The 19,541-nt window shown below is 57.3% G+C and overlaps 2 protein-coding genes across 4 annotated transcripts; one reads left to right on the top strand and one right to left on the bottom strand.

Moving 5' to 3' along the window:
- Positions 1 to 105: 105 nt before the first annotated feature.
- NLGN2 (neuroligin 2) lies at positions 106 to 15,318 on the bottom strand. Of its 3 annotated transcripts, none has more exons than XM_070389391.1 (8): positions 14,463 to 15,314; positions 11,332 to 12,032; positions 7,614 to 7,664; positions 5,410 to 5,559; positions 5,051 to 5,236; positions 4,740 to 4,932; positions 3,789 to 4,385; positions 106 to 3,025 (listed from the first exon to the last, which is right to left on the bottom strand). In XM_070389391.1, exons 2-8 carry the CDS (start codon positions 11,786 to 11,788, stop codon positions 2,152 to 2,154), a joined length of 2,508 nt encoding a protein of 835 aa, XP_070245492.1. In that variant the 5' UTR covers positions 11,789 to 12,032; positions 14,463 to 15,314; the 3' UTR covers positions 106 to 2,151. The 3 variants fall into 3 exon arrangements, with proteins under 3 accessions (XP_070245492.1, XP_070245494.1, XP_070245493.1); XM_070389393.1 differs by having other exon boundaries at positions 11,332 to 11,464; positions 14,463 to 15,307; XM_070389392.1 differs by lacking the exon at positions 7,614 to 7,664 and having other exon boundaries at positions 14,463 to 15,318.
- Positions 15,319 to 15,945: 627 nt separating this feature from the next.
- On the top strand, positions 15,946 to 17,100 carry TMEM256 (transmembrane protein 256). Its single transcript, XM_005889942.2, has 4 exons — positions 15,946 to 16,086; positions 16,395 to 16,426; positions 16,680 to 16,760; positions 16,864 to 17,100. Exons 1-4 carry the CDS (start codon positions 16,002 to 16,004, stop codon positions 17,005 to 17,007), a joined length of 342 nt encoding a protein of 113 aa, XP_005890004.1. The 5' UTR covers positions 15,946 to 16,001; the 3' UTR covers positions 17,008 to 17,100.
- Positions 17,101 to 19,541: the final 2,441 nt, after the last annotated feature.

Below are 19,541 nucleotides of genomic sequence, written 5' to 3'. Positions count from 1 at the left end.
GTTGGACCCTCTTCTCCTACCCCTTCACAGGCCGAGTCACTTCTCCAAAGTTTGTTTCTTTGAAGCCCCCCAGCCCCACCTTCTAACATAACAGCAGGCAAAACCAACAGTTAAACTTTTGTATTTACAATATTCTCTTCATCTTTTGCCAGGTTTAAAAATGTGTACAGAGCCGCAAAGGGTTGGGATAGGGACATGGGATTGTCAGGGAATTGTTCTGGGGAGAGGGGCTGGGCATTGGAGTCCGTGGCTGAATCATGGGGTCCCCCAGCCCCCCTCCCATGCCCCAACTTGGGGGGCATCTGTCTACAGGGTTCAGGGCCCAGGTCCCTAGCATTTAGAGGGCATGGCTGTTTGGAAAGGAGCTAGCCCAGGCAGGGGAAGGGGAGGGAAAAGAACCAAGTTTCCATGGGTGAAGGTGGGGGCAGAAGGGACAGTCAGGAGGCAAAGTTCTGGGGAGCCAAGATGAGGGATTCTGAAACTGGGTGTCAGTGGAAGACAGCACTCCACCCCTGACTCACATTTGGCACTAACGAACCCACGAAATGCCAGCAGACAAGGATTTACTCTTCTCCGCTGGCGTCCCTTGAAACCCTTCCCGACACGGTTCTCTTCCCCAGAGGCCCAAACCCTTTCTCTTTGGGCAGTCACCTTACACGCGTCCTTTCAAAATCAAATTCTTCCTGCTGGTGTCTGCCTAAGCCCCGTCCCCCACTGCCCCCTCCATCTGTTCCTCAGTACAGCTGACCCCATTCTCTCCCCAACCTGTCCCAGGAAGCCTTTCTCTCCTGCTCTCCTCCTCTCTCCTCTGTTCCTTTCCTTCAGCCCAGGGGAGCAAGGCGGGAGTGGGGGGGGCGGTGCAGGTCAAAGGAAGGGGTGGGCAGCTGCAGGAAGGAGCTGGTTGGACACCAGGAAGGGATGGCTTCCTGGGGGGACAGCGATGCGGGGAGGCAGAAGAGAGGCCGAGAGGGAGGGATGACACGTGGCAAGAAGAGGGACACAGGCGGGACCCCTTAGGCTGCCACCTTCCCCCTCCTGTATCCCACCTGCCCAGGTTTACTTGGCTGGGCCCAGGACTGGGGGGTCCTTGCCACACTTTGGGGGTATTCCCCCCTCAAACCCACCTCACTGGTTTGGCACAGATGAGCAATGGCCTGAGGGAAGGGCTGTCCTCAGATTGCAGTGAGGGCTTTGGTCAAACCATGCACAGCCTCTGTGGGTGGCAGGTGCCACACTCACCCTCCGCCCCCCAGCTTCCCTCCAAGGAAGGGAGGGAGGGAGGGGCAGAGGGACCCCCGCCCCAGGGCTTGTCCATCCCCCTCAGTTTCTGTCAGTCTGAAGTCTGTTCCCACCTGCTGTGTGAGAAGTGCTGGGCCTGAGGTCGGGAAGACGCAGGGAAATGCTGGAGAGAAAGGGGCTGTCTGCATGGGAAAACATACATCCACATGCAAGAACATGATTCCACTCAGAAATGCGACCTGGGCCCATGGGAAGACACAGTCCCAGGCAGCACAAGATTGCAGGGTCTCCTCCCTGCCCCCCACAGCAGGGACTCTGTGTCTGGTGGAAGGCAAGGCCTGCCTGGGAAGACCTGCTTCACCTCATTTGTGCCAAGGAGGGATACACATGCTTCGCTGGGGGTGGGAGGGGATGGGGGTGGGGCGGGAGGGGGAGCTGTGATTTATTTCTTCGGTACTTCCCGGGCACCACCCTGTGTCATCTGGTGGCCAGGGGTCTCTGTTTGTCAACACACCACTTCCAGGGTCTCCAGGGGGTGGGAGGAAGGAGCAGTGGGGAGAAGGCATGAGGGAACAGAATTCTGGGGTACAAATCCCCGCAGGAATTCTCTGAGGGAGCCAACATGTGTCCAGGGTGGCCAAAAAAAACTTCACCCTGCACATGGGAAAACACACCCCCTCGTGAGAAAGCACACCTCCGTGTGGGGGTCCCAACAGAGGGGAGAAAACACCCGCCCCCAGTTGTTCAAAGGCCCAGGTCCGGAGAAGATAAAGGGCCTCTCTGCTCGGGAGAGACGCATTGCCGTGAGAAAACCCATGTCCACCTAATGCTCGTCCACGTGTGAAAGCTCCACACGAGAAAAGCCTGTTGCATCTGGGAGGGCAGGGGAGGGGTTCCTCCCCGAGCCGCCCCCTATACCCGAGTGGTGGAATGGGGGTGGGGGAGCGTGTTGTTGTGGCTGGTAGCTGTGGGGGGCGGCGGGGGGAAGGGCCCGAAGGGATGGAGGGAGGGGGGCGGCGGGGGAGGGGGTGGCCCCAGGCCGCTGGGCAGCAGGGTCAGGGCCCCGGGGGCCAAGAGAGGCACGTCGTCCGGCGCCCGGCGCAGGGCCAGAGTGTAGTCGGGTGGGCAGGCGGGGCGCAGGGCCTCTGCAGGGTCCGCCCCAACGCCCCCGCCCCGCTTCAGCTGAAGTGACACCAGCTCCTCCTCGGGTGGCAGCTCGCGGCCGGCAGCGGGGAGCAGGGGGCCCCCGCCGGGCACCCCAGAGCCCGAGCCACCGGGGGGACTGAGCCGCCGGCACCGCAGCTCCTGCCGCCGGTCCCTCTTGTAGTAGAGGGCGGCAAAGGCGAGGATGTTGAGGAAGAGGAGCGAGGCACCCACGGCCACGGTGACGCTGAGCTCCGTGGAGTAGTCTCGGGAGTCCCCGGGGAAACGGTCGTAGGCCCGGGGGCCCGGCTCGGGCTCGGGCTCGGGCGGCAGGGTGGCGGGGGGCGGCGGGCGGCGCGTGCCCGGGGCGCCGGGGGGCGGGCGAGGCGGCCAGCGCGTGGCGTAGGGCGGCAGGCGCGTGGTGGTGGTGAAGAGCTCCGTGTGCAGATTGTGCAGGTGCGGCACGAGCTCCAGCCAGAAGGCCACCTTGTTGGCCCGGTAGTTGTCGCGCACGCGCGGCTTCAGACCGATGTGCAGGTACTGCTTCTCTTTGCTGTTGAACTTGCTCCACACCACCTCCTCGAAGCGGTTGGGCTTGGTGTGGATGAACTTGGTGTCCTGTGGCACCGGCTGGTTGGGGTCGCTGTGGACACAGGTGGGCAGGGAAAGGAGTGAGGATGAGGTCCTGATGAGAAGCGGGGAGGCTGTGGGACCCACGGGAAGTGGGATGGGCAGAGATGCAGAGAGCTGGGGAGACAGGAAGAGAGGCAGAGAGAGACAGACACGAAGAGACAGAGACACTGCCAGAGACGGAGATAGGTAGACAAATAGGGATGAAGCCAGACTGCCAGAGAGACGGCCTGAGATGACGCCAGAGGGACAGAGAGGACAGACGGACAGACCGCCAGTGACACAGGCAGAGTGAATGAGATAGAGACATATGGAAACAGAGAGACAAAAGCCCATGAGAGGCAGCTGGGGGTGGGGGGAAGCAGTGAGCAAAGAGTAAGCAGATCAAAAAGAGCAGAGATATTGATGGACTTCAGGAGAGAGAGCTAGAGACAGCAATAGAGAGAGAGAGATACAAACTCTTATACACATACTCAGAAACACAGACGGGAGAACTCAGAGGAGAAAGAGAGTGGTGTATGGGTATGCAAAGGCAGACACAGAGCCAAAGCCATCAAGTTGAGCCCACCCGCCGGAATGACCTCTTGGTCCAACATTTCTGAATCTCCAACACGCACAGAGGAGCTGTCCGGCAGGTGCCTGAGTCGAGAAGGTGAGAGCGCCTTGATGGAGAAATGATGGCCGTGTGATGAAGAGGGAGAGAAGGGGCTGAGGATGGAGGGTGCGTGTGTGCCCTGACCTGCAGGGGTGCCCCACCCAGCCCCTCTGGCCCTCACCCAGTCTTGGCGAAGTTGGTCCAGTAGGTCATGACCACGGCACTGAGCATGACGTCATTCTTGGAGAAGTTGCAGGGGAAGAGGTCGGTGGCACCCACCATGGGCACACCAAAGACATAGGGTAGCTCATCCCCATGCGCTGCATCCGCCCACTCGGGCCGGCCCTCAGCCTGGCAGTGGTGGTAGAAGGTGTAAAAGTAGACAGGGGACTGGTAGTCAGCGTGCAGCTTGGCGGTGGCCACAGCCGGTGCCACCCACTGGTGGTCGGTAAAGAGTGCCAGCAGGGTCTTGCGCCGCATCTCGCCGTTGTCCCGGTCGGCCCAGTCCGTGTACATGAACTTGATGGTCTCCCGTAGCACATCCTTGCCCTCTGGGTAGCCGTACAGGTTGTCCACGAAGTTGGAGACCGTGAAGTCGAAGGCGCTGGCGGACACGCCATCCTCGCTCTCTGCCGAGTCCTCCACGAACTTGAGGCCCTCTCCCTGGTTGACCCCAATGAGCATGTCGTAGTTGAGGAATTCTCCCTGCTGCATGAGGATCTCAGGGTCGTCAGGGACGACATCACCGTCCACCACAGGCCCAAAGGCAATGTGGTAGCTGGGGAGAAGACGTCAAGGTCATGTCACCTGTTGGCTGGCCTCCTCTCCACCCACAGCCTGCTGAGCCCTCTGCTTGGAAGACCTTTTCCCCTAGTTAAAATCTTCAGGGCCCTTTCAGGGCACCTGGCCTCTCAGGAAGTCCTCCCTGAAGCACTTCCTGGCGTCTGGTGCACCCAGGCTCTGTTTAGGCACCTCTGCTTTGGAAAAGCTTCCGGGGGAAGGTAGGTCCATGGGAGAGGCCTGAAGTCCACCTCCCCTGGCTAAATGGACAGCCTGTGACCCGCAGGCACCTTCCACCCTCAACCTCCTTGGACCCAGCAAGGAGAGTGGGGGCCTGGACCCAGCCCCATACCGGGCAGGCTGCACGTCCTGGTCCACCAGCTCCCGAGAGGGCTTCCGGCGCAGACACTCCACAGCCTCGGCGCTGTCCTCCCGGTCACAGCCCACCTTGGCAGCCAGCAGTCGTGTGTATTTGAGTGGCTGGTAGTTGACAGACCAGCTAGAAATGGCAGTGCCGCTCTGGGCAATGGCCTTCTGGAACAGCCCTGTCAGGACAAGCAGGCTTTAGGCTGGGCTGTATCAGCCCGAGGGAGAAGGGGGACCTGGTAGGGCCAGAGGTTGGGGAAGGGGACAGAAGGGACAGGCTGGGGAGGTGGCTCGTACCTTCCGAGTGGTGGGAGAGGATCAGGAGGTTGACACAGGAGGCTCCTGCCCCAGATCCGAAGATGGTGATGCGTTCAGGGTCCCCCCCGAAGTGGGCGATGTTCTCACTGAGCCAGCGCAGGGCCTGGATCTGGTCTAGGAGCCCATAGTTGCCTTTTGCAGCCTGGTCCCCAGTGCTGAGAAAACCTGGGAGCAGAGGAAGAGAGGGGGCTTCCTGGAGGTGTCATGGCACCCTTGCTCTCTTTCTGGGCATCTCAATCCAGCCCAGAAGCCATTCTGCTTCAGCTGGGTTTAGTGTAATCCTGCCAGCAGGCCCTCCTCCCAGGACTCCAGCCCTAGAATTGGCTGCCCACCCTCACCGAGCACCCCAAGCCGGTAGTTGAGCGTGGCTACAATGACATTGCCGTAGGCGGCCAAGACGGAGCCATCGAACATGTTCCCCGTGCCCTCCATGTAGGAGCCACCATGCAGAAACAGCATCACTGGCTTCTTCCCGGAGTCCCGGATATCTGTGTGGGGAGGGGGTGGGGGGGATGGGCCAGGGGGTGGGGGACAAGGACACAGTCAGACCAGAAGCAGCACCTCCCAGCTCCCAGGCCTGCTGAGTTCCAGCCGGGAGCTCAGGGGACATGTCACTCCCATCCCTGGGGGGCAAGACCGGATTCCCCTCCCTCCCTCCCCAGCTAGCCCTGGCAGAAGTTCCCTCCCCACCTCCTGCCAGCCTGCCCCACAGCACTTCTCCAAATGCCTGGCAGAGCTTTCTAGAAGCCTAACAGAGGCAGGGGTGGGGGGTGGCCCTCCTCAGGGCACCTGCTGGATCCGGGGGAACCCCTCCCCACACACACACAGCAAATCTCCTTCCTGCTCCTAGGAAGCATGAGCTCCCAAGGCTGGCACTAGAGCTAGAGATGCTGGGAGGGTCCTGGCGTTTCCTCAGACTCAGGCCTTGGGCCTCAGCTCCACATGGTAGCCTGGTCTGTGGGTGAGGGGGTGCCAGGCCCTAGGGTCCCTGGGGGCTTGGTCTCCTCCCCGCCCTAATTCCTTTCTAGGTCACCTCCCAAGTTACCATGGCAACCCCCAGCCTAATTACTGTGGCAGGAGGAGGCAGGGTGGGAAAGAGCCTAGTTAATGAAGCCAGGGTACAGCTCACTAGTCTGGGCCCCCGAAACCAGCCTGAGCCCTGAGTTCTGGACCCCTCTCTTGCCCGGTCCCCAAAGGATCCCATGATCACTGCCATATGGAGTAGGCCCTTGGGGCACTTCAGACTGGACTGGAGGGTAACTAATTCCAGAAGAGGGTGGGAGTCTGAGAGGGCTTGTCAGGGTCCCTGCCCCTGCAGCTCCTCCAGATGGAGCCACAATACTTCCAGGCCGTCCTCTCTCGACACTTGCCATCTCTGACCAGCCTAGGCAATCGGCAAACAAGAGCCAAGCCTGGGCCTCCACAGCTGGTCCCTAGCACCTCTGCCTGTCTCCCTCATTCCACTGGAAACTTCCCTCCTGGCAGAAGGTCAACCAACAGGTCACTAAGAGACTCCCCTCTACCCTGGATCTCTTCGGACCCTCTCTGCCACCTCCTTCCACCTGACTTTGGCCAGAAGCTCCTAGGTGGGCGGTGCCCTCCCCCAATCCTGTTTTTCCCTCAGTTCCTGAACCTCCAGTGGCCTTCCAGGTTCAGGCTGGTCTCCTTCCCTCCGAGGTCCTGTCCTAAATGTCCTCAGTCCGTCCCCTTCTCCCCACCCAGCACCTCCACTTCCAGTGTGGGGGGAGGGGGAGTCGGAAAGGGAAGGAGCAGGAAGAGGGGCTGGGGCAACAAGAATTCAAAACCAACAACAAAAAAACAGGATCAAGAAAGAACAAAGAAAAAAAACAACAACCAAAAAGCAAGAAGCTCTGGGGCAGATTCAACAAGAAAAGAAAAACAAAAAACAAAAAACAAAAAAGATCCATTTTTGGAAAAAAAGGAAAAAAGAAAAAAGTTCTTTGCACTTTTTCAAAATTTTGTGGTGAAACTTCAAGATATTGGGCCCTGTTTTCAAAAATTTCCAAATTCTTTAATTTGCTTCAAATATGTGTTTCTGCATCGGACAGGCTTTTTTTTTTTTTTTTTTGGAAATCGTAGCGATGTTTCAATTGTGTCATCAATTTGCCAACTTGAAATTTTTTTTTTGACTGGTGTTTTGTTCCAAATTAAAATTGTCTTTTCAAATGTTACATTTCACAAGTTTCAGAACAGTTCAAATTTCTGTCAAACTAAACATTTTATCCAATTCTTTGTTTTTTTGTTTTTTTTTCCCTGACATTCCAATTTCTTTTTTCACTTTATTTTCGCCATGTTTAAGCTTTTCTTGCTGGTTTTCTAGTGGGTCCAACATTGTTCAAATTTCGTTTGAAGTTTTCATAATTCTTTTTTCCAATTATTACAAATTTTTCTTTTCTTTTTCGTTTTTAGTTGGGAAAACAACTGAGGGGCCTTGAGAGCTGTGGGGGCATTTAGTTAGGGGCAGGGCCGAGAACGTCCTCGTATCAGCAACCACATGCAGCAGCGGGATTTTTAAATCTACCTGTGTCTGGCGGATTGAGCGTCGCCTCGTCACGTTTTTTTGTGAGCGGACCTAAGACCGGGAACACAAAACAGAGAAAAAAGGACAATTTTGTGGGGAAAGATGGGAGTCGGGGGGAGGTGGTGGATGGGGAGGGGAGGAGAGAAAGCAGAAAAGGGGAGGGTGAGGGGCAGAAAAAATAAGCCAAAAAAAGCAAAATTTGTTTGCAAGAAAAAGAAACCAAGAAAAGAGAAAAACGTTTCTACAACCCAAATTTTGTTCCCCTCCCCGGAAAAAGTCATGCCCCAAAGAAAAGGCTGGTTTTGTGGGGGGGGTGGGGTGCCTGAGTGGGCTGAGGCCTGTCTTAAGATATATTGACTTGGCTGGAAAGGATTTGGCTTGTCCAAGTGTTTGCTAATTGCTGGAAATGAAACGGTGTTAGAGGTGGGGGTGGGTGGGAGGGGAGGGGAAACCAACCCAGGAGCCTGGGAGCCCAAGGCCAGCTGTGCTCCCCCCAAAAGGGGGTGGCCACCACTCAGGCAGGCCCTCTTCAGGACCAGCCAAGCACCTGCCTGCTCCCCCAGGCTGTAGACAGGAGGGGTTGCAGCAGAAAGAACTCTGCCTCTCTCTGGACCAATCTGGAGGGCAGAGGGTAGTTTGGAATTGGGGCAGCCCAAACCCACAGCTCATGGCCCCTGAAAGCCCTTAGCTTTCCACTGGCAGGCAGGGAGGGGAGGTCAGTGAGCACTGCCTGCCCACCTTCCCAGCCTCTCACCAGCCAGCATTTCACTTCCATCCACACAGACGAGCCTGACTCTCATCCCATATCCCCAGTGTGGGGCGAAGCAGGGAAAGGGGTCATCAGGTCTTGCCCTCCACTCCACCGCTTCCCTCTGACCCCCCTCCCCAACCTCATCCCTTACCCAGGTCTGCTGTCCTCCCCCCGACAGATGGTAAACTTCCCACCAGGGGCACCAGCCCCCCACCCCGCCACCAATTCCTGCTCTAATGCCAAAAGCCCCCCACCCCAATGGAGGATTCAATCCACAAATAGGGACTAGGAAACACACTGCCCTGACACATAAGGTGCCAGGAGGTGCTGGGAGGCACAAAATGTGTCCCCAGTGGAGGAAAGGCCCCAGACTGGGCTCAGAGTTTGGCTCTAGGCTCCTTGAAGACTGGGGGATCAGTCAAGGGAGAGCTGGAACCCAGAGGTCTGAGGGGTTCCCCCAGGCTGGTCGATTTCTCCCCAGCAGCATGGGGATCAGCATGGGGAGAGATGGGTCAGCAAGGCCAAAGTCAGCCTCTGAAAAGCTCCCCCAAACTGGTGATGATGGCCCCATGAGGACCCATTAGGATCAGGGCCTGTTCTCTGACAAGCTGGGGATGGGGATGAAGTCAGTAGGGCATGTGTGCACGTGAGAATATATTAATATTAAGTGTGCGGGTGTGTGTGTGCCTGAGTCAACCTCTTCCTCCCAGAGCTGGTGTGAAGATTTAGTGAGATCACCTGAATGTGTCAGGCCCCAAGCAGGTCTGCAATAAGCGATGGTTAAAAATACAGAAGGTGTGGGCTTGGGTGGTATGGGGGCAGGGTGGGCAATTTGTGTGGAGGTATTGGGGTGGACAGTAACTCGGTGAGAAGTGCTGGGTGGATGTTTCACATGAGGGGTGATGAGACAATAGCCCACTGAGCAGGGCACTGGTGAAGGGATGGGGGACAGCTTTCTACATGAAGATGTGGGTGGTGAGTCCACAAGTGGAGAGCATTGTGATGGGCGGTCTGTTGGAGGCATGGGGGTGAATGATTCACTGGTAGCAGGGCATTGGGGTAGGTGGTCCATGAGAAGGCAGGGGAAGGTGGAGTGGACAATTCTCATGCTTGCGGTGCTGGGGAATTAGAGAGGATGTCTGGAGTGTATTGGGGTCGTCTATTAGAGTGGCTGGAATCTGAATAGCATTGGAGTAGGAATTTCTGTGCATTGTGTATATGGGTTGCTTGGAGGCGTGGCTCATATGGGGAGGGGTAGTGACAGTGTTGAGGTGCATGAGTGTTCTGTGATTGGCAGGTCCTCTGGGTTCAGGGAGCAAGGCATTGGAGAACCTGACCTGTGAGTAGGGTGCAAGACTGTCACCTGTGTTGTCACAGCCTGAGGTACGAAACTGATGACCTCCGGGCAGGAGTTGGGGTAAGCAATGTCTGAGAGGTGTTGAGAATGCAGGGGACTGTGGTGTGAATGACTGGGTGGAGCATATGGTGCAGGTGCAGAGTTAGTGGGGTGATGGTTTGTGTATGAGTGTTACAAGGCCACAAGATCTATACACCCAGAGATCCTGGGGAGCACAGGTCTATGTGGGTGACAAGGCGCACAACTCCTGAGAAGTGTCGGCATGTGTGCTGTGTGAAGGTGCTGGGAATTTTGATATGTGGGATGCTAGAGCACAAAGTTGGGCTTCCCAGGTGGCTCAGTGGTAAAGAATCCGCCTGCCAACGCAGGAGACGCAGGAGACACGGGATCAATCCCTGAGTTGGGAAGATACCCTGGAGGAGGAAATCGCAACTCACTCCAGTCTTCCTGCCTGGAAAATACCATGGACAGAGGCACCTGGTGGGCTATAGCCCAAGGGGTTGCAAAGAGTCGGACACGACTGAGCAACTGAGCACAGAGCAAAAGGCGAGTGTGCTGGTCGGTTGGATACATGGCCTGAGTGATGAATAGTTGAACTGTCTGGTCTGTAGAGGGACCTGAGTTCATGATGTGGGAGTTTTGGGTGTACAGTGGGGTTCCTGGGTACGAAACCTATTTTTACACTCATTGGAAGACGGCCCATGGGGGAACTTTATGGGAGTGGATGTTCTCTGTGGGTGTCGGGGTGTTTTGGAGCGGTAAATAGGGTGTTAGACGGATAACGTGTTTGTGAGATGGTCTGTGGGGTGGCTGCGGGCCTGCCAGTTGCCCTCTGCTGTGGGCTGCTGGAAAGTGTTGACACTCTGGATGGTCTTGGTGTGCTGAAGGCTGGCTGGCAGGGAACTGTCTGGGGGAGAGTCCTGGGGACTACCAGCAGCTAGTGAACTGGAGAGTTCATTCAAGAACAGCCAGCTCAGAACGCTGGGGAAGGTGTTCTGTTGGGGATGGGTGGGCAGTGCTGTGAGTGGAGGGGCCCTTGGCAAGGAGATTCCCTGATCCTTTGGGAGTGCATAGGGATCAGGGGACAGAGCCTCCTGGGGAAGATGTATTCACCTCAGGTGAGGGGCCCTGTATGTGACAGGACCTCTGCCCATGCTGGCCTGGGGAGAAGGAGTCTTTGCTGTCCTCCAGTGGAGGTGTAGGTAAAGTGCGTACTTGCTGGGGACAAACCCAGGCCTAGGGGGCAGGAGTCAGGGCAGAGCTGGAGTGGCTGTCCTGGCAGCAGATGGATGACTCCACCACCTGATCGCTGCCCCCGCTCCCCCCCTCCCCCGCCCGTGTCCCCTCTGGTTGTGCTTCCGCGGGGAGTGGGTGGGTAAGCCCAGCTTAGTGCCTGCAGCCCTCCCCATGGGCTTTCTAGGCGCACAAAGAGCTTCTGGACTGCCTAGCAGGGACCCGTACCATCCTGGGAGCCCGCAGGGATAAACCGCCCCTCATGGCCCCCCGCGAAGGGCCAGCTCCCTCCCCGGGGCGTGCTGGCGCCAGAGGGTCTGCGTGGACATTTGTGGGCTGTGTCCACCGGGGGCCCGGCCCGGTGCCCGCGCCCTTACCGTCCTCGGTGGGCACGTAGAGGTTGAGGTACAGGCAGTCCTCGCTCTGGTTCTGCACGTAGGTGGCGGCCGCCTCCAGGTTGTCGGTGAACCACACGGGCAGCATGATGGCCGGCAGCGCCCCGTGCAGGTTCTGCGGGCAGGCGGGCGGCAGGGTCGTGGCGTTGCGCACGCCGGGCCACGAGGCGGGGGCCTCGGGCGGCTGAAAGCGGCGGGCGCCCAGGGGGGGCGTGGCGTAGGGCACGCCCAGGAACTGCACGACCGGGCCCAGGATCTCGTTGTTGAGCTCGCGCCGCACGCCGCGCACTCGCCCGTAGGCCGTGTTCACCACTGGGAAGCGCTCCTCCCCGAGGCCGCTGAGACCCAGGCCCGGGCCGCCCGGGGCGCCGCCGCCGGGACCCCCTCCCCCCCGTTGAGCCCCCGCCAGCCCCACCAGACACAGCGCCAGGAGCCACATGCTGATCGGGGGACCCCCCCTCCCTCCCCGGGACCCCCCCCCTCGGAGAGAGAGAGAAGGGGGGGGAGAGGGAGGGAGGCCCCCCTCGCCCCAGGAGGGAGGAGGGGGCGGGGGAAAGGAGGGAGGAGGGGGTTGGGGAGGGACCTGGGTTAGACTGGACAGAGAAGGGGTCTGTTCCTCTCCATGGAGGGGGCGAGGGGTGGGGAAGGGGAAAGAAGTGGGAGAAGGCGAAGGCAGGCCCGACCTGCGGGGAGGAGGGATGGACAGACGGACGGACAGAAAAAGACAGAGGAGAAGTGCAAGAAGGGAAGGGAAATTGGATGGGGCAGACAGGTGGGAATGGGGAAACAGAAGAGATAGGTGGTTAGTGACTCGGAATTCAGACCAAATTGCCCCCCTCCTTCCATCCCCCTGCCCCTTTGGCATCTCCCCCCCACCCCAACCACCCCCCTCCCCTCTGCAGGGACCCATGTAGAAAAGTCTGAGGCTGAGGTGAGGTCAAGAGGTGTTAAATGTCTAGGATAGCCAGAGGGGAAGGAGGGCCAGTTTCCCAGACCACCCAACACACCCCCTTCCAGCAGGGGTCGATCCCTCCCAGGCAGGCTCTCCTCTGGGGACTCAGGAGTCCCACTTCTCACCTCCCTGGGAGGGATGAGATAGACAAGGAAGAGAAAATAAAAATACCAAGTCATTAATTAGCAGGAAGTGGCGGGTTTGTTTATATGTGTTAATTACTCCCGAGCTGTAATTTCATGGCACTGAACCCCCACCCTAGGCCAGACTTGGGCCTTTCTTGGGACTGCACAACCCCAGCACTTTCCCTTTCCTTCAACATCGCATTCTTGAAGGGTCTGTGTAGTGGGGGAGACCCCTCTACTCCAGGCCCTCTTCATTTCTCTCCTCAGAAGTTAAGGTGTCTTGAGGCAGGGTCTAGACAGGGAGGAGATGCTGGAGGGGCAAATCTGGGGACAGAAGTGTGATCCTGCAGCCGGTTGCTGGGCGACGGGATGCTGCCCCGTAATGTTACCTCGGCAACGGGCTGCAGCTTTAACCCCAGAGGGGGAGGGGTCTGGAGGAAGAGGGGAAGGGGCTGGATGGGTTATGGGGTCCATTCAGGGCATGAAGAGGAGAGCAGAGGCGTGAGTCAGAACGCTGGAGTTTCCCCCAGTCTTAGCATAAAGGAAGAAGTATACATGTTGGGGGGAGCTGGAGACTGGGGGCAGAGAACCCTAAAATAACCACCTCTTGCCCCTTGTTGGCCAGTCAGAACCTAGCCCTAGTGACCAGGCCTCTGGCTGGAGAGAAGGGGTGCTGGGGTGGGTTTGAGGGCAATCAGATGCACCCATCAACAGTTACCCTTCCACAGTCTTGAACAGCCTTGAGCCCCAGACACCTCTTCCTCCATGCCTGGCATTTTGACCCATAGGGGTAAACCGTTTTGCCCTAGGGGCAAACTATGGCTTCTTTACATCCCCTTCCAGCTCTTCACCTCCTCTTCCCCTTGCCAGCCCCCCACAGTTGCTGTTCTGATGCCTGGGTGCTCAGGGCAGCAGGGGCAGGACACAGGAACAGGTCAGACTAAAGGGGCAGACACCCAGGTCATCTCAACAAGCCCCCGCCCCCCCTCCCCCCCAACAGCCGCCAGAGCTGTTTGCTGACGCGGGGTTTTCAGAGCCAGGCGCCAGCCCGCGGGTGGCTCTCTGCAGGTGTCAATGTATTCCAGAGATGAGGACATGGGAATCCTTACCACACACACCCAGTCATGCCCTCCCTTTCTTCAGGTTCTCTCAAGCTCCTGTTCCCCCGACACCTGGAGGGGGCTTGGAGCTGGCTTCCCAGGTTCTCCTCTGCCTGTGCCAGGCTAGGCTCTGCTTCCATGGCCTTGCTGCCCCCTCCCCCTCCCATGAATAAGGTCTGCCTCTGACCCCCCCTCCTTTAAGGTACTTTAGGCCCCTGGCCTCCTCCCTGCCAGCCTCTCTGCCTTCCTCCCTCCCACTGGAGCCCTCCCCCAGCTCCTCTCCATAGCGCTCACTCAGAGCATCTTTCCCGAGGCCTCTTCCAGCTTGCTCCAGCTCTTGCCTTCAGTCTCTCTCGGCCCTTTTTTCGTCTCTATCTTCTACACCTCCCTTTTGGTGTTTCTCATCTTTCTCTCTCCTTCAAATCCCTTTCCCAAATTTCTCCCTCAAGCCCCTTCTATTTCTCTCTCTCTTTCCCTATATCTGTCTCCCCCATTTTCTCTTCCCTGCTCTCCCCATCTCTGTCTGCCACCTATTCCGCCCCCCCCCACCCCTGGCATCCCTCTGCCTTGCTCGCTCCATTCCTGCCCAGGCCTGACTCCCCCAGCCGGGAGAGTTGAGGGACGGGGGCTCAGGCCGCAGGCACCCCCCTTCTTCCTGCAGTGGGGAAAATGGCTTGGCCGGGAAGGGGAGAAGGAGGGGGAGGGGGAGATGGGAACACACGGGGTCTGTGGGCCCATTCAAAGGATCATTCATGGGCTGGAGAGAGGCAGAGACAAAGAGACCGAGACGCAGAGACACGGCGAGAGCATCCCTAGGCGGAGACACGCAGACAGAGCAGGCTGGGGGAAATGAGGCGCAGGGAGAGAGAGCGGGAGAAGAGAGACCCCACTGGACCGCCACGCAGCCCCCTACACCCGGCCCGGCTTAGCTCCTACCTGGCTCAGCCCTGGGGCCGTGGTGCCTCCATCCAGGGCTCCGAGTAGGGGGCGGACGGGCTTCGGGAGGGGGGCGGCGGCCTGTGAGCCCCCGCGGCCCCGCAGGCCCAGCCCCCGCCCGCAGCGCCTCACCCGGCGGGGGAGGGGGTTCGCCCCAGCCCCGGGGGGCGGGGCCGGGATCCAGTCGATCCCCGGGGAAAGGAAAGGTAGGGGATGGGGTCAGGAGGAGCCCAAGAACAGGGAACCCCGCAGTGGGGACGGGGACGGCGGAGGGAGGAGGGAGCAACGGGACAGGACTGGATTGGGGATCCACTGGCTCCGTGGGCTGGCTTCGAGGGGCTAGAAGGCGGTACAGGCGGAGGATCCTACGGGATCGGGTGCGGGAGGAGGAGTCCACGGCAATCCCCAGGGGCCCAAAGCCCGGGAGCGCAGGATCCGCGGTGCAGGGGCAGGGATCCAGCCGGAATCCTCAGGGAGGGGGAGGGATCTAGTCGATCCCGAGGGCGGGCAGGAGGGGGAGGTCCAGGGAGTCGGAGGAGGGCGGGAGCCGAGTCTGGAGCCCCGGGGCGGGGGTCGGCGCGAATCCTAGGAGGGAAATTGGGGGCAAGAGAGAGGCTTCGGGGAACGCTCAGCAGCCGGGAGGCCCGGACTCCTGGCCCCGCGCGCCAGGGCCCTCCCGCCCCGCGTCCATCCCAGCCCGAGAGTGATGATCCGCCGGCGGAGCAGCCGCAGCAGCCCCGCGCGTCACCGCGCGGCCGCCTCCCCCGCCCCCTGCCGAGAGAGCGGCGCACACCCCTTGCTAGCACCCGCCTGCCCGCCCGCCCTCCAGAGTGTGGGGGGGACTGGAGAAGGTGGAAGGGGCGGGAGTGGACAGACCGACGGATGGACGAAGCAGGCCAGGGCAGGGTGGAGACACCCCCCCCCACCCATCCCGTGATCTCCCAGCCTCGGGGGTTCTGGCTATTAGTTGGGGGGCGGGGGTGGTGAACTCTAAGGGGCGGGGCATCACACGAAGAAGGCGGAGCCTTCTGGTCCGGAGGAGGGGCTTTGGTTAATGGGCGTGGTTTAACGATGATGGGTGGGGCTTCGTTATCCGTGGGCCCGCCTCTTTTGGGGAGTGGGTCTGGTTTAAAGCTGAAGAGGAGGAGCTTGTGGGGAAAGGGGCGGAACTTTGCCTAGGGACCGGGATCTTTGGAAATTGACCGGTGGTTGAGGGGGGGAAAGGTGTTAGGAGAGGCTATCAACTTGGAAAGTGGGCCAATCCGTGACGCAAATCCTCTAGTCCCGCCCCCCCACAACCCCGCCTACACTCCTCAGCTCCTTCGCTTTTAATTGGTTCTGGTTTCTCCGCCCGCCAGACGTTTTCGCCACTCAACAGAGGTTTTACAAAGGTCCAAGTACCCGGGTGAGGACCTGGACGCTAAAATGAACACAGCCCGGATTGGGCACCCGTAGACCTTATTTGCATGGGAAATCGGGATTGGCTGGCTTCTTAGGGGGCCCGGGCGGTGTTCGTTCGGCGCGTGACCGTCGACAGCCATGGCGGGTCCTGGGGCTGCTTTCCGCCGCCTGGGTGCCTTCTCCGGAGCTGGGGCCTTAGGCTTGGCCTCCTACGGGGCGCACGGTCAGGGGGCTGGGGATGGAACTGGGATTGTGCTGGGGGAGATCTTTAGGATCTGGTGCAGAGGCAGAGTCCAAAGGAAATGTCGGCCCTCCCATCGACCAGACTGCCCGTGGAACCCTGAACCTTTTAAAAAACCAATCAGCCGGGTCCACTGGGTTCCCAGAACTGTCCGTGCGTGTCTCCACCAATCAGAAGCCTCCTGGGGCTCCCTTTCTCGTCGGCGTCCACCCGGGTCCACCACCACCACAGGAGTGGGGACTGCCTGGGTTGGCGCTAGGACTGGTAACCTTTGCTTCTCCTTTCCACAGGAGCCCAGTTTCCGGATGCCTACGGGAAGGAGGTGAAGTAACCGTGCTGGGGCTCCTCGACTTTGAGACCTCGGAGGGCGCAAAGTCTGGGGTCCCTGAGAGGAGGGGAGGGACGAAGGGTCTTTGGAGTGGCAAGGAATGGAAGTCTGAGGCCTGGGTGCCTCAGAGAAGGGCAAGCTGGGGCTTGAGAGATCGAGTTGGACATTCCTGTCCACTGTGACTCTGTCTCAGCCTCCGGTGTCTTGTGTTGCTTAGGAAGTACCCCCATTTCTTTTTTTCTTACAGCTCTTTGACAAGACCAACAAACACCACTTCTTACACAGCCTGGCCCTGTTAGCGGTACCCCTGTGCAGAAAGCCCCTCTGGGTAATTTCCCCCATCCCCACCCCTAACCCTGACCAAGCCCCACCCATTCCCTCTAACCCGCCGGGTTCTTACTGGCTTGAATTCTGCCTTGTATCTCCTTCAGGCTGGGTTACTGCTAGCTTCTGGAACTACCTTATTCTGCACCACCTTTTACTACCAGGCTCTGAGTGGAGACCCCAGCTTCCAGAATTTGGCTCCTGTGGGAGGGAGCTTGCTACTCTTGGGCTGGCTTGCCTTGGCTCTTTGAGCTTTCTTGTGTTTAATTTCTGGGTTTTGTTTTTGTTTTTTTTTTTAAGAATTGGAGCAGGGAAGGAATTAAAAGAGAAAGGCAAATAAAGAACTTTGGAGTTTTTGTTCATCTAACTTCCTAAAAGAGAAAGGGCAAAAATTGCCAACCTTTGAACTCCTTCCCTTTCCCAAGACCGAATCAGCGAGGCTTGGGTTTGGGTGGAGAGTCACTGTTCACTTCAGGTTAACTTGTTATGAGGTTTTTAAACTGGTGGGCATTAGAGTCATAAAGAACGCTTGAACTAACTCAGATTCTTACCAAAGCCCTCTTCAGGGCCTGGGAATCTATTCTAACAAGCTCATCTTGTGGTACTGATGCTCACTAGCATTAAGACTAGATTTTGGTAGGGTAGTGGTTTTCTGGGGCACCCACTTACTCTAGAAGTCAAGGTTAAGGCAAGGTGGGATGGGAAGTGTGTCATTACTTACAAAATACTTTGGGGTTCAAAGCTGAGACCGAACATCATGTGTTGGGAGTCAGAAAATGCTTCACAGTGCTTGAGATGATTCTTAAAAAGAGCTCTGTTGTGTGGCTGAAACACAGGAAACAAAGAGAAGGAGATAGGAAGGGAGGGGCATGGGGCCACCTGAGTCCTCAGTGTGGGCTGAGTTTCTTAAGGCAGAAAAGGAGTGAGAAAAGGTGGCCAAGCAGGCTGGAGTAGCACCCATGGCAGAGGACTGGATGGTATCTAGGGGACTAATTTTTATTAAAGTGTTCATCAAATGTTGGGTCATGTGTCAGACAAATGTTACAAGGAAATTGAACCAAATGGTTGGACAAGACAGATATTATTTTTCCCTAGTGGGGTTTTCATCTAGTACTGGAAACAGACATTCAACAACTGAACACAAATCTATCACTATGAGATGTGCTATGTGCTTGAAGGAAAAGAATAGGGAGGCCAGAACAGTGGGCAGGGTGTGTCCATTGGGTGTGTCCCTTGAGTTAGGAAGGCCTCACAGAGCAGGGCCCCTTAAGGCTGGAATCAACCATGCACAGAGTGGTGGGGATATGTGGTTTTTGGCAGAAAGAATACCTGGTAAACAGGCTGAGATGGAGCAGTTTGAAATCCTTGAGGCTGGAGAGAATTGAGCAGATTGGAGAAGGAGCAAAAGCAGCTTGGCTGACATATAGTGATTAGAGGGTCTCCCATGGCCAGCGCAGGCCTTGCAGGCAGTGGTGGTGAAGCACTCAGAATTTATTTGCAGCCCGACAGTAAATCATTGAAAGGTTTAAAGTGAGAGAGTGCTAAAGTCTGATTTACATGTTTAAAAGATTTGGAGAACCAATCAGAGGACAGCGAGGATACCAACAGAGACCAGCCCAGAAGCCACTGGGCTCAAATACAGAACTTGAAACTGACCATTTCTCACCACCTCCATTGCTACTAACCTGACAGCTGGTCCAAGCCACCATCAAATCTCATCTAGCTTTTTGCAAGAACTTCCCTTGGGTTCCCTGTTGAATTCTCAAAAGGTTCCTATGTCTGTACCTCACTTCAGATGTGTGCTTGTGCTTAGCCACTCAGTCATGTCTGACTCTTTGTGACCCCATGGACTGTAGCCCATGGGGCTACAGAGGACCAGGCTCCTCTGTCCATGAGGTTCTCCAGGCAAGAATACTGGAGTGGGTTGCCATGCGCTTCTCCAGGGGATTTTCCCAACCCAGGAATCGAACCCTGGTCTCCCACATTGCAGGTGGATTCTTTACTGTTTGAGCCACCAGGGAAGCCCTTACTTCAGATATTCTAATGTAATTGAAATGAAGTAGGACCCAGCCAGAGGTTTTTTTAGTTTTGTTGTTTAGTTGCTCAGTCGTGTCTGACTACGACTCCATGGACTGTAGCTCGCCAGGCTCCTCTGTCCATGGGATTTGTTTAGATTTAATATGTATTTAGCCATGATACGTCTTAGTTGCAGCACCTGGGATCATCTATCTTTGTAGCAGCATGTGGGATCTTAAGTTGTGGCATTTGAACTGTTAGTTGAGTCACGTGAGATCTAGTTTCCTGACCAGGAATGAAACCTGGGCCCTCTGCTTTGGGAGCGCAGAGTCTTAGCCACTGGACCACCACGGAAGTCCCAGAGGTACTTTTTAAAGCACCCCAGATGATTTGAACTTGTGGCTAGGGTTGAGGACCACTCTTTCAATATGTGAATCTCATGTCTCCTCTCTGGCCAAATCCTCCAACACTTTGCCTTTCATTCAGTAGAAGCCAGTGGACTACAGGGCCATATGTGATCTGGCCTCCTGTGACCTCTTTCCTCCTCATTCTTTTAATTGCAGCCACACTGGCCTTTGGTTAATTGAACAAACAAGGTACACTTCTACCTCTGGGCCTTTGCCCTTGTCCCCTCTACCTGAAAAACTCTTCATCTAGCAATCTGCATGGCTTAATCCTCAACCTTCTTTAGGTCTGTGCTCAACCATCACCTTGGTGATGCCTTTCTAGTTCACCCTCTTTAAAATTGCAACTCCTGCTCACCATTCTC

Source organism: Bos mutus, chromosome 19 (assembly GCF_027580195.1).
Source record: "Bos mutus isolate GX-2022 chromosome 19, NWIPB_WYAK_1.1, whole genome shotgun sequence".
Taxonomy (NCBI): Eukaryota; Metazoa; Chordata; class Mammalia; order Artiodactyla; family Bovidae; genus Bos; species Bos mutus.
Note: the sequence above shows the minus strand (reverse complement) of the source record. Positions and strands in the feature narration are given on the sequence as shown.

Bases quoted from the DNA above. Each gene is read 5' to 3' on its own strand.
- NLGN2 (XM_070389391.1), bottom strand. From the start codon at position 11,788: ATGTGGCTCCTGGCGCTGTGTCTGGTGGGGCTGGCGGGGGCTCAACGG. The intron at 5,237-5,409 runs GTGAGGGTGGGC...CTCTGCTCCCAG, and splicing joins CTACCGGCTTGGGGTGCTCG to GTTTTCTCAGCACTGGGGAC. The intron at 4,386-4,739 runs GTATGGGGCTGG...TCTTCTCCCCAG, and splicing joins CAGGACGTGCAGCCTGCCCG to CTACCACATTGCCTTTGGGC.
- TMEM256 (XM_005889942.2), top strand. From the start codon at position 16,002: ATGGCGGGTCCTGGGGCTGCTTTCCGCCGCCTGGGTGCCTTCTCCGGA. The intron at 16,087-16,394 runs GTCAGGGGGCTG...TCCTTTCCACAG, and splicing joins GGCCTCCTACGGGGCGCACG to GAGCCCAGTTTCCGGATGCC. The intron at 16,761-16,863 runs GTAATTTCCCCC...TATCTCCTTCAG, and splicing joins TGTGCAGAAAGCCCCTCTGG to GCTGGGTTACTGCTAGCTTC.